The sequence below is a fragment of the Mobula birostris genome, chromosome 1 (genome assembly GCF_030028105.1).
Source record: "Mobula birostris isolate sMobBir1 chromosome 1, sMobBir1.hap1, whole genome shotgun sequence".
In the NCBI taxonomy this organism is placed as follows: Eukaryota; Metazoa; Chordata; class Chondrichthyes; order Myliobatiformes; family Myliobatidae; genus Mobula; species Mobula birostris.
In genome coordinates, this window is record NC_092370.1 from 211,277,027 (window position 1) to 211,290,907 (window position 13,881).

The window sequence follows — 13,881 nt, forward strand, 5'->3', positions numbered from 1 at the left end:
GAGCTAACTACTTAATTCTGTTGAGCCGGTAAATAATTATTTTTAAAAGTTCTGCCGTTCTTCTCAGAATTATCTATGGCTGCTGAAAAATGCCAGCAAAGTGTATAACTAACAAGATGGCAAGCATAACTAACAAGCATGTGGTGTGCGTGAACATGGAAGCAGCAAATCTCTGGCAGCTGTTTACTGAGATCTTTCTGCAACAGTTCTGTCAGAATTGATGTCTAATGAGTCAGTTTCTTTAATAACCCAATTTTCGAATGATTTCTCCATTCATTTCAATAGAGGGAAATTACAGGCTGCAGATTGCACTGAGAATAGTTCAGAAGTAAATTTATAAGTTTTATAAGCTGCCCACAAAGCGTCGCTGTGTTTTATCAGTACCATCTTGCCATCACTGGTGCACTACTACAGCTGGAAGAGAAGGGGCAGGGGAAAACTCTAAGCCAGACGAAAACGTCAGAGTATGAAGCCTCCTCTACCTGGTATCTTATCAGCAAATGTACACAGTCATTGGAGAATAAGGTGGAGGACCGAAGAGCAAGATTTGCTGAATCGGAAGTAAATGAGGGATAGCTGGGTTCTGTGTTTCACAGGGACATGGCTGACCTCGGGCATGTTGGTAAGATCCAAGGGCTTCTTCATATACTGGATGGACCAGACTGCTGAATCCGAGAAGGCAAAAGACGGGGGAAGTGCTGACAATTCTACTTACCGCATGAGTTCTCCTCTGTGATCCTAACCGCAGTTTATGTACTGCCAAAGGCCAATGTACTAGACATACTGAGTGTCATGATCAGCAAACAATAAACAGCCTACCCCGATGCCTTTCAAATCATTACTGAGGACTTCAATCAGGCTTGTTTGAAGAAATCTCTGGCCAATTATCATCAACATGTCACCTGCAGCATAACAGACCCCAACACACTTGACCACTGTTATACTTCAATTAGGAATGCCTATTCTTCGATCCCTTGACTGCATTTCAAGAAATTTGTGTGGCTAGACATAACTTAAATACCATCTATAAAAATGCTAATGATACAACCATCGTTGTATCTGACAGAATTTCAGATGGTGATGAGAGGGTGTACAGGAGCAAGATATACCAACTAGTTGAGTGGTGTTTCAGTGACAACCTTGTACTCAATATCAGTAAGACAAAAGAGCAGATTGTGAACTTCAGAAAGGGAAAGACAAGAGAACACAAACCAATCCTCAGAGGGATCAGAAGTGGAAGGAGTATTTTATCAGGAGATTGAGGAGATTTGATTTGTCACCTAAAACACTCAATAACTTCTACAGATGTATCATGGAGAGCATTCTGACTGACTGCATCACTGTCTGGTATGCGTGGGGGGGTGGGTGCTACTGCACAGGATCAATGTAAGCTGCAGAGAGTTGTAAAATTAGTCAGCTCCATGCATGGGTACTAGCAACCGTAGTATCCAAGAGTTCTTCAAGGAGCGATGCCTCAGAAAAGTAGCTTCCATCATCAAGGACCCCCACCACCCAGGACATGCCCACTTCTCATTGTTGCCTGAAAGCCTGCACTCAGGAACAGCTTCCTCCCCTCTGCCATCTGCTTTCTAAATGGACATTGAACCCATGAACACTACCTCACTACTTAAAATTTCTGTTTATGCACTACTTACCTTCAATTAACTAATATACATATATATTACGTAACTCCATTTTTTTTCTATACTTATCATGTATCACATTGTACTGCTGCTGTAAAGTTAACAAAGTTCACAACATATGCTGGTGATAATAAACTTGATTCTGATCCCATCATCTGGCTGTCCTCCTACCTGCATACAGGTAGAGGCTAAAGAGCAAGAATTTAGAAGTAAGGACAACAAAGGGGTAGTTGCAGGAGGCAAAGGAGTGGTTACTGGATGGACTGGGCCATGTTCAAAGACTCAGAGGATCTGAATGAATACGCCATAGTTATCACGGACCTTATGAAAACTCGTTTTATAAAAATGAATGTGTCCCCACAAAATCATTCAGAGTCATTCCTAACCAGAAGTTCTGTATGTACCATGAGATCCACAGTCTGCTGAGGGCCAGATAAGTGGCATTCAAGTCTGGCGACCAAGTAAAATACAAGAGGTCCAGGTACAATCTCCAGAAAACCACCTCATGTACTAAGTGGCATCTCTAGACTAAACTTCAATCACTGAAGGATGCTTGACAGCCAGGGCAGCACTTGAATTCTTTCACTTCCAACAAAGTGAACCCAAGCAACACAGGTTTCACATCCAGATGAGCTCAATGCCTTTTATGCTAGTTTTGACCATCAAAACATAGAGGCACCTTCACATTCACCAATGACCCTGTGATTACAGTCTCTGAGGCTGATGTGGGAGGATTTTTCAAGAGGGTTAACCCATGGAAAGAATCCGGCTCAGACAGGCTTAGTAAAGACCTGCGCTGATTAACTGGTTGGAATGGTCAATTAAAGATATCAGTATATCTTTAACTCTTGCTTCAGCAGTCTGTGGTACCCACCTGCTTCAAGCAGGCTTCAATTATACCGGTACTCAAGAAGAACATAGTAACCTGCCTCAATGACTATCGTCCCGTAACACATACAGTGCTTTGAGAAGTTAGTGATGAAACATATTAACTCCTGCCTGAGAAGCGACCTGGATCCAGTCCAATTTCTGTTTAACATGAAGCACAGTGATGTGTTGCTGGCAGCAGAAATACGAATTACTTCATTGCACTTTTTCCTCAAAAACTATTATTGCAATCAATTGCCTGCAACTGCCCTTTCAGGGTTGAGCTTTTGAACAGCTTGTACAACCTGGCATTCTGTGGTGTGAACTGGAGTCTCCGAGTTGCAGGATGGTCGTGGTATGGATGTACAGGCCAAATCGAAGCAGCAGGACCCAGGCCAATGTTTGGCTGTTGCTGGAGCAAACTTGGAGGCAATTCAAAGCTGCTAAACCCAGACGAGGAAGAGTAGAGGCTGCAGGGCCCGAGAGCAAGGAACAAGTCGATGTTTGACTTACACAGGAGCCACACCAGAGGGGAAAGATTGGGAACTGGCTGAATTGAGGTGGCGGGGCCCGGGACCAAGAACAAGGAACCACCTGATGTTTGGCCAATTTAAGCACCAGGCCAGATTGAAGGGGTCAGGGTATCAGGCCCAGAGGAGAGAGATGGGCCAGTGTTCTAGCCGATCTTTGTAGTGAACTGAGGTAGTGACCTGCAACTAAGGATCTCCTGGATTGACTGTAACTGGTTTTGTGGCTGTGAACTCACTTTTGGGAACTTCAGTTCTGAATGTTATTTTTTACTTCTATTGTTCGCACAATTTGTTTTTTTCTGCACATTGGCTATATGACTTCTTTTTAAAGAAAGGGTTCTGTTGGGTTTCTTTGTTTTGTGGCTGCCTATAAGGAGATGAATATCAAGGTGTATATAGTATACATACTTTGATAATAAATGTACTTTGAACTTGCCTACTGTCACAACAAATCAACAGCAGATGCCATTTTATTTGCACTTCACTCAACCTTGGCACATCTGGCAATGAAGATGCATACATCAGGATGGTCTTCAGTGTCTACAACTCGGTATTAAATACCATCATCCCGTCAAAGCTAACCAATAAGCTTCAATATCTAGGCCTCAAATCTCCTTGTGCATCTGGATCCTTGACTTCCTTACTTGCAGACATGAGTCAGATCAGATTGGCAGCAACATACTCTCCAGTCACCTTCAGCACTCGTTCACCACAAAGCTGTGTGCTTAGTCCCCTGCTCTACTCACTTTACACTTATGACTGTGAGGTTAAGCACAGCTCCAATGCCATTTTAAAATTTCTTGATGACACCACTGCCGTTAGCTGTATCAAAGAAGGTGAGGAATCAGCATGGAGGAGAGTGACTGAAAATCTGGCTGAGCGGTGCTAAAACAACCACCTCTCACTCAATGTCAGCAAGATCAAAGAGTTGATTATTTACTACAGGAGGAAAAAACCGGAGATCCATGAGCCAACCTTCATTGGGGATCAGAGGTGGAGAGGGTCAGAAACTTTAAATTCCTCAGTGCTTTCATTTCAGAGGATCTGTCTTGGGACCTGCACTTAAGTGCCATTATAAAGCAAGAACAGCAGCACCTCTATTTTCTTAGAAGTTTGTGAAGATCTGGCATGTCATCTTAAACTTTGACAAACTTCTGTAGATGTGCACTGGAGATTATACTGACTGATTTCATCAAGTCCTGGTATGGAAACACCAATACCCTTGAATGGAAAAGCCTACAAAAAGTAGTGGATACAGTCCAGTTCACAGGTAAAGCCCTCACCACCATTGAGTACATCTACAAGGAGTGCTGTTGTAGGAAAGCAGCATCCATCATTTACTTTGAACTTTGAATAGAGGGGCTTAGTGAATGAAACTGCCTCTGTGGACTTGTAGGTCAGATGACATAGAAGAAAGTCTGCGCCAAGTCACTTAATATTGCAATAAAACAAAAAATATTGAAAATCAGTAACTGGTTCCTGCAGCTCTGAATCAAAAATACTGCTACAGATTTCCTGATCTACCTTATCATTTAAGAACCTCAAGAAGATCATCAAGCCTCCCAGCTTATCCTGAATCCCTTCAAATGGTGCAGGAAACAGAATAATATTGGTAACAGACCAGGAGAGATTTGCATTTGTAACGTTCCGTTATATTGGCTCGTATATGTCTAGGGGAAATCCCTAGACATGCCTCAACACTCCCCACAGGGTCAGTCGCAGCCCAAATCAATCCCAAACATCAATCATCAGTCAGCACACCCAGTAAATTTTAACAAGTACACTTTATAGATATTACTAATTCTATGACATTAATATAAATTCAATACAGAGAGGGAAGTAATGAAAAAAAAGGCACCAACATTTATCAAAGTCCAAGTTCTTCGTGCACAACCGTTGGAGCTCAATTGATTCCTGACGACCACCCGGATCTTGTCGACTCACGGCTCGGGACCACCCGGAGTGATCGACCAGAGCCTCTCCGCACGTCCGCCGTCCTCCCCGTCTCTCCTCCGACTCCCCATCAAAAACCCCGTCCGCCGTCCTCCCCGTCTCTCCTCCGACTCCCCGTCAAAAAACCCGTCCTCCCCGTCTCTCCTCCGACTCCCCGTCAAAAAACCCGTCCGCCGTCCTCCCCATCCCTCCTCCGACTCCCCGTCAAAAAACCCGTCCACCGTCCCTCCTCCGACTCCCCATCAAAAAACCTGTCCACCGTCCTCTCTGTCTCTCCTCCGACTCCTCGCCAAAACCCCGGTCACAGTCATATGATACAGCATTGTATCCAAAAACAAAACGATACATGACCACCCATTGGTTAATAGCACCCTGCTATCTCTAATAACCCAAGCAACTGTCTAGTTAGAGACTGTCTCGGCATTCCTCAGTATAACATAACAAGAGAAGTCATTTTAAATTTAACAAGAAAGAAAGACCCCGTACACTCCCCCCCACCAATAAAAGTCATGCCCTCATGACGTTAACAGAGTTCACCAGTGCTCCTTGTAAAACACAAAACCCAACCCAGGTGCATAAAGCAGTGACATAACTTTCCAGGGCAGTAGAGATCACACCCTGTTCTCCCAGCGCTGTATAAGTTAAGTCTCTCCAGGGGACGCCTACTCCTCAGAGGCCTCTGGACTTCCTCTGCCGACTCTCCCTGTTCAGACACCCCAGGTGACCCCCCGGGCCTATCTGTCGGACCCTCCCCCTCACCAGGACCCCTCAGCACCTGTGAGCCCTCTGGCTCAGGTTCTGGCTCCACCCTCTCCTCCCCCAATTCCGGCTGTAATACAGGCGGCTCTGCAACACCCTCCCTCGGTTCCCCTAACTCAGTGATGGAAGGGCCAGGAGCCTCTTCTCCTGGCACCAGAGAATCAGCGAACGGAAACAGGTACCACACGTCCGAATCACCTTCCGATGACGTATCCCTTCTCGAGGTGGGGACCGGCCCCATCTTCTTCGCAGCGGGCTCTTCCCTCGCCCCGCGCCCTCGCAGAGTCCTCGTACTAGGCGTAAACTCCCATTCGGGCTCTGGGTCTACCTTCACCTCTCGACTCAAGAGGCAATAGGTGGTTCCGATGGAGTACCTTGACAGGCCCCTTCCCGTCCTCAGGTCTCACCCGGTAAACAGGGAGATTCGGCATCTGACTCACCACCACATAGGGGGTGGCTGCCCAACAGTCCGCCAACTTGTGCTTTCCAGGTAGTCCTAAATTCCGGATAAGGACTCGGTCTCCCGGCAATAGCTGGACGAACTTTACTTTCTGATCATACCTCTTCTTATTCCGCTCGTTCTGCTTGGTGGCTGCCGCCTCAGCCAACTTGTACGCCCTTTTCAACTCTCTCCTCATATCAGACACGTACTTCAGACATGGCTTCAAAGGTATTTCACCTGCTTCAGTCCCAAAACACAGATCAATGGGCAGCCTCGCTTCCCGTCCGAACATCAGATAGTAGGGCGAGTACCCCGTAGCATCATTGCGAGTACAATTGTAACAGTGAACCAAATGGGAAATGTGCTGACTCCACTTACTCCTCTGTCCGATCTCCAAAGTGCCGAGCATGTCCAGCAGGGTCCGGTTAAACCTCTGGGGCTGAGGATCACCCTGCGGGTGATAGGGGGTGGTTCTGGATTTCTCAACCCCAAGCATACCCAGTAATTCATGGATAAGCCTGCTCTCGAAGTCCCGTCCCTGACATCTATGGATCCGCCGGGGAAGGCCATAATGAACAAAGTACTTCTCCCATAACACCTTCGCCACTGTAATCGCTTTCTGATCCTTAGTAGGAAAAGCCTGTGCATATCTAGTGTAGTGATCAGTGAGGACCAAAACATCCGCGGTATTGCTGGTGCCTAGCTCAATAGACAGGAAATCCATACATACCAGGTCCATGGGTCCCGCACTCTGCAAGTGGGACAAAGGAGCCGCCTACACAGGCAAGGTCTTCCTCCGGATGCAACGACTACAGGTCTTACAGTATTCTTCCACCTCCCCCCTCATCCAGGGCCAGTAAAACCGGTCCTTGACTAATTCATAGGTCTTCTCTACCCCTAAGTGCCTGGAATCATCATGCAGTGCCTGGAGCACAGTCTTCCAATACTTCTCAGGCATGACCAGCCGCCAGCGCCAGAGGGGGTCCGGAGGCGACGTGACCCGGTACAAGACGTGGTTCTTCAGCTTCAACTGAGGCCACTCCTTCAGTAGTAGGGGAACGGAGGCATGTTTCGCCTTCTCCACCTGCCCCATATCACCCTGGCTAACCGCGTACCAGATAGTGCCAATGCTCAGGTCATCACGCTGAGCCGCCTCCACTTCCTGGGGGCTCAACTCCGGCAGCTGCCTGTTCCTCAGAGCAGTCAAATTACAGTAAACAGTGGGTAGCGCGTCATCATCAACCCCCAATTGATCTACTGCCCGATCCCATCTGTGCTACTACTTCCCTGTCGCTCCCAACTTGACACATGGCCTTTACTCCCGGGGCAGGGACACTCTTCCACTCCTCAGCCGTGCCTGACTCGTCGTGCGCCCGATGAGACAGGGCTTCTGCATCGATGTTCCGACTCCCCGGGCGGTACTTCAGGCTGAACTCATAGGCAGACAAGGCTGCTATCCACCGGTGCCCAGTAGCATCCAGCTTTGCCGAGGTCAGGATATAAGTGAGGGGGTTGTTGTCAGTTCTTACCTCAAACTGGGCCCCGTATAGGTAGTCACTCAACTTGTCCACCACCGCCCATTTCAGCGCCAAGAACTCCAGCTTGTGAGTGGGATAGTTTCTCTCAGATGGCGACAAGCTCCGGCTGACAAACGCCACCGGCCTCAATCCGTTGCCCTGTTCCTGGTACAGGACAGCCCCCAGACCCTCGTGACTGGCACCAGTGTATATATGAACATACGGCTTCTGGGGATCAGCAAAAGCCAACACCGGGGCCTGCGTCAGCTCCCTTTTCAGAGATTGGAATGCCTCCTCACATTGAGCATTCCACCTCAATCCAAAAGGCTCCCCCGGGTTCAAGTATCCTCCTACCTCCGGCCCTCGGTCTCCCTTCCTCTTCCTCCCCACAGGTGGATAACCACACAACAGCTGGTTCAATGGATGACTCATTTTCGCATATCCTTTCACGAATCGCCGGTAATATCCGCAAAACCCCAAAAACGAGCGTAAGGCGCTCACCTTCTGAGGTCTCGGCCAGGTGGTTACTGCGGCTATCTTACCCGGATCAGTGGCCACTCCATTTCGCGAGATTATGTGCCCGACATAACTGACCGATGTCTTACAGAACTGACATTTATCCAGGGAAAGTTTTAACCCTTCCTCCTTCAGCCGACTCAGCACCTTCAGCAGCTGCTCCTCATGTTCCTCCAACGTAGATCCAAACATTATCAGGTCGTCCAGGTACACCAATACCTCCAGCAGGTTCATGTCCCCCACTGTCCGCTCCATGAGCCGCTGGAAGGTGGCTGGGGCCCCCGAGACGCCTTGGGGCATTCGTTTGAACTGGAAAAATCCCAGGGGGCAGATAAAGGCCGTCTTCTCTTTATTGGTCTCACTCATCGGAATCTGGTAATACCCACTCCACAAACCCAATACGCTAAACCAATGCGCCCCACTAAAACAGGCCAATGCGTCTTCCACCCTTGGGACCGTATATTGGTCAGGAACAGTGCGCCGGTTCAGGGTCCTGTAGTCCACGCACGTGCGTACCTTCCCATTTTTCTTCCTTGCCACCACTATGGGGGACGCATAGGGGCTTCGGGACTCCGCGATATTCCCTGCATCCTTCAACTGCTGCACGTCTTCCACATCTGCTGGGGCCAACCGCCGCGACCTCTCTCTAAACGGGGTGTCATCTGTCACCCGAATAGTGTGCCGAGTGCTCTTGGAACATCCCACATCAAACTCGCCCTGGGAAAAGACATTCCCTAACTTCAGCATGCTCTCCACCAGTCTGCTCTTATACGCTGGCGGTACAGGGGAGTCTTCAAAATTACAGGCCTCCTCGGTCAGCTGCCCCCTGTTCTCCAATAGTTTTCCTCCAGTGGGCTTCACGGGGGCGCTGGACATCACCGTCACCGGGAACAACAGCACGAGGGGCATCCTGCACTTAAAAGTGATCCCGCTCCGTTATGTTCCTTACCATCACCCCCATCTGCCGTGCCTGTACAGCTGAGGGCCTCTGCAATTCAGGTCTCACCAGCGCCCCAGCCGGGAACTGGAACTCCCCTTCCAGGTCGTCTGGGGCGTCTACTAGCAGGGCCTCGCCCGCCGGTACTCTGGGGAATCTGGGGGTCCCCATCACTAATGCCGCCTCCCCTGGCCGTATCACCTTAGGCCTCGCCTGAGTGCACCACACCGTCCCTCGTTTGCACTCAGGATCCGGCCCCTGGGGATCACCCACTCCTTCGTACACCGCTCGGAACACTGGGTGTACCGAGAGGGTCTCCAGAAAGTTCTCCCCCACCTTCTTCTTACAGGCTCCCAAGAGCCGTCACACCAGAGGGGAGTTAGTCCCCACTAGCAGGGCAGCACCACCGGTTTCCACCGGGTCCGGACAGACCAACACCAGCGTCTCCAAGGCTTCCGACACTCCCATATCTCCCTCCGAAAATTCCAATCTCACTGACAGGTACCCATCGTACGGGTAATCACCATCATTTATGCCCCAAATCTCCAGTGCATTAAATGGAGTTACTGGCAAATGCTTCAGATATTTGTTGTAGAACGACTGGTACAGTAAGGTAACCTGCGACCCGGTGTCAAGGATGGCTTTCGCAAAGATTCCCTCTATCCGTAGGGACACACTGGAATGGGGTCCCACCAGTCCATCCAGAATTTGGGCTTGTACTTTCTGGGGTTCCATAGCTGATTTCTGGGAACGTGTTCCTCCCGAGATTCCAGTCCGTTCCCTCACTGAGCCTCTCCTAAGTTTCCTGACACCTCTCCCTTCTTAGTGGCCCGGGAGCCCTCCCCCCTCAGAGCATCTCGTCTCTCACAATCCCTCCGCAAGTGACCCGCTTCCCCACAGCTGTAGCACACCCCCAGCCACTCACATTCCTGCTGGAAATGCCCCTCTCTCCCACAGTTATAGCACCCGCTACCCACCGCCTCTCTCCTCCTGGTAGGCCCGGCCCCCCCCCCCCCCCCGGGGACCCCTTGGATTTCTCTGATCTCACCCTGGCTACCACCTCCTGAACCGCTGAAGACCGTCCCCGGGGGTCTGAACCCCCTGGTCGGCCCAAAGCACTCTCCTCCACCCGTACCTCTCTAATCAGCTGCCCAAATGATGGAGGGGGGCTCCTCTTATATGACTGCCGGATACTCCAAGCCACCCTGTCATCCTCCCGGGAACCTCTACATATCTGGCTCATCCTCAACTTCGCCACTTCGTCTGCCCTCACTACCCCTCGGTGCCGCAGCCCCGTAAGCTTCCCTTCCAGCTGGAAAACGTATTCTGAGAGCTTTTCCCCTCTTCTCTGCCCGATACCTTTAATCAAACTGAACCCTCGCACCAGTACATCTGCCGGAATGCGTTAATTGACCCCACTTAGCACGCAAGCATGATTCACCAGTACCTCCTCCAATTCACACCAACTTACAATCTTATCTCGATCCATCTTCTCACCACTTAACGCGACGACGATTACAGCTTTACCAAAAATCCAAATCCAGGACAGTAGCCCCCACTTGTAACGTTCCGTTATATTGGCTCGTATATGTCTAGGGGAAATCCCACCCAGCACCTGCCTCAACACTCCCCACAGTGTCGGTCGCCGCCCGAATCAATCCCAAACATCAATCATCAGCCAGCACACCCAGTAAATTTTAACAAGTACACTTTATAGATATTACTAATTCTATGACATTAATATAAATTCGATACAGAGAGGAAAGTAATGAAAAAAAAAGGCGCCAACACTTATCCAAGTTCTTCGCGTGCTACTGTTGGAGCTCAATTGATTCCTGACGACCACCCGGATCCTGTCGACTCACGGCTCAGGACCACCCGGAGTGATCAACTGGAGCCTTTCTGCACGTCTGCCGTCCTCCCCGTCTCTCCCGTCTCTCCTCTGACTCCCCCCAAAAACCCTGTCCACCGTCCTCTCCGTCTCTCCTCCGACTCCCCGCCAAAAACCCCATCCGCCGTCCTCCCCGTCTCTCCTCCGACTCCCCACCAAAAACCCCGTCCGCCGTCCTCCCCGTCTCTCCTCCGACTCCCCCCAAAAACCCTGTCCACCGTCCTCTCCGTCTTTCCTCCGACTCCCCGCCAAAAACCCCATCCACCGTCCTCTCCACCTCTCCTCCGACTCCCCACCAAAACCCCATCCACCGTCCTCTCCATCCCTCCTCCGACTCCCCCCCAAAAACCCCATCCACAGTCATATGATACAGCATTGTATCCGAAAACAAAACGATACATAACCACCCATTGGTTAATAGCACCCTGCTATCTCTAATAACCCAAGCAACTATCTAGTTAGAGACTGTCTCAGCATTCCTCAGTATAACATAACAAGAGAAGTCATTTTAAATTTAACAAAAAGAAAGACCCCGTACACGTTATATTCCGAGTTCCAGTGTTGGGTGGTTATTGTAAGAGAGATGGAGATCAAGAGAGAGGTGACGTAGAGAATGGAGAACCTCAGATGATGGGAAGGGTGTAGGAAAAGGTAAAGAAATTTGGGAGGAATTTAATGTTCATGAAATGCCTCAGGAAAAATAACAGAAAGTAAATCTGTCTGCATTAAGGATAACTCAGAAAAATTGTTTAAGCACTTACTAAGAGGTTGACTTTCTGCACTTAATCCACCAAAAACGAAAAGCTGATCATCTGTTACAGAAGTCAGTGTATGCCATGAGCGCCCCTGTGGACGTATTCCTTTAACCATGATTCTAAGGGGTTAGAAAAAATACAATCGTGGTTTAGCAGCACACCATTACAAACAGAGTGACTGATCAACTGAAGTAATAAAACACATTAACTCAGTCAAGCAAAAGGCCTACTCAAGTTTTTGCTCAATTTGAACCGATTATACTGGCCAATTGCACAAGATTATCACTTGGTACTGTACAGTAGATTCTGTCAACTTGTGGTCTGAACCCAAGAAGCAAACAAACTGCAGAACCTGGAAATCTGAAATAAAAACTGAAAATACTCAGCAGCTCACTGTGCAGCAAGAAATAAGAATTAACATATCAGGTCAATGACTAGTTATCATTCCATAGTTTTCTGCCTTTATTTCTTAACGACTGATCTGAAACAGTAGTTCGAGTCCCACCAAGGTAGCCAGGGAATAGGAATTGAATGATTAAAATAAAATTGAAGTATACGAAAATAAATTCTTATTCAGCAAAGGCCTTCAGAGAAGGGAATCTGCTAACCTTGCCCAACTGACCTATATCAGATTCACCACTGTTGTTGATTCTTCGTCAATTTAAATAGACAATAAATGTCAATATCGCCAGAGGCATCCATGTTCCTTGAACAAATTAACATGAAAAACAGTCTAAGCTGATTGCAAAATGCCCTTCTTGCTGACTCTGTACATGCATGATCAATGCCCATGTTGGAAAATCATCTAGGCTTCAGAAGAACATGGTCTGGAAGCCTGACCCTGAAAACCTTTCACAGCCAATAAACCTGGGAGTGAGTATACCCAGGAAAGTAATCTTTAAGCAGATGATCCTATTTAGAAACCAGAGAAACCATAGAAAAACTACAGCACAGAAACAGGCCTTTTGGCCCTTCTTGGCTGTGCCAAACCATTTTCTGTCTAGTCCCAGTGACCTGCACACGGACCATATCCCTCCAATCCATGTATCTGTCCAATTTATTCTTAAATGTTAAAAAAGAACACGCATTTACCACCTCCTCTGGCAGCTCATTCCATACTCCCACCACTCTCTATGTGAAGAAGCCCCCCCCTAATGTTCCCTTTAAACTCCCCCCCCCCTCACCCTTAACCCATGCCCTCTGGTTTTTTTTCTCCCCTTGCCTCAGTGGAAAAAGCCTGCTTGCATTCACTCTATCTATACCCATCATAATTTTATATACCTCTATCAAATCTCCCCTCATTCTTCTATGCTCCAGGGAATAAAGTCCTAACCTATTCAACCTTTGTCTGTAACTGAGTTTCTCAAGTCCCGGCAACATCCTTGTAAACCTTCTTTGCACTCTTTCAACCTTATTTATATCCTTCCTGTAATTTGGTGACCAAAACTGAACACAATACTCCAGATTCGGCCTCACCAATGCCTTATACAACCTCATCATAACATTCCAGCTCTTATACTCAATACTTTGATTAATAAAGGCCAATGTACCAAAAGCTCTCTTTACGACCCTATCTACCTGTGACGCCACTTTTAGGGAATTTTGTATCCGTATTCCCAGATCCCTCTGTTCCACTGCACTCCTCAGTGCCTTACCATTAACCCTGTACGTTCTACCTTGGTTTGTCCTTCCAACGTGCAATACCTCACACTTGTCTGTATTAAACTCCATCTGCCATTTTTCAGCCCATTTTTCCAGCTGGTCCAAGTCCCTCTGCAGGCTCTGAAAACCTTCTTCACTGTCTACTACACCTCCAATCTTGGTATCATCAGCAAATTTGCTGATCCAATTTACCACATTATCATTCAGATCATTGATATAGATGACAAATAACAATGGACCCAGCACTGATCCCTGTGGCACACCACTAGTCACAGGCCTCCACTCGGAGAAGCAATTCTCTACTACCACTCTTTGGCTTCTTCCATTGAGCCAATGTCTAATCCAATTTACCACCTCTCCATGTATACCTAGCGACTGAATTTTCCTAACTAACCTCCCATGCGGGACC

General features: G+C 48.2%; 1 protein-coding gene across 2 annotated transcripts in view; it reads right to left on the reverse strand.

Moving 5' to 3' along the window:
- LOC140204248 (kelch domain-containing protein 1-like) overlaps window positions 1-13,881 on the reverse strand; it is a 110,816-nt gene that overhangs the window by 17,540 nt on the left and 79,395 nt on the right. For both annotated transcript variants that reach the window (XM_072270807.1, XM_072270815.1), the window contains one exon: window positions 11,817-11,929. In XM_072270807.1, coding sequence (XP_072126908.1) covers window positions 11,817-11,929 — 113 coding nt within the window. The remainder of the gene's footprint in view (window positions 1-11,816; window positions 11,930-13,881) is intronic.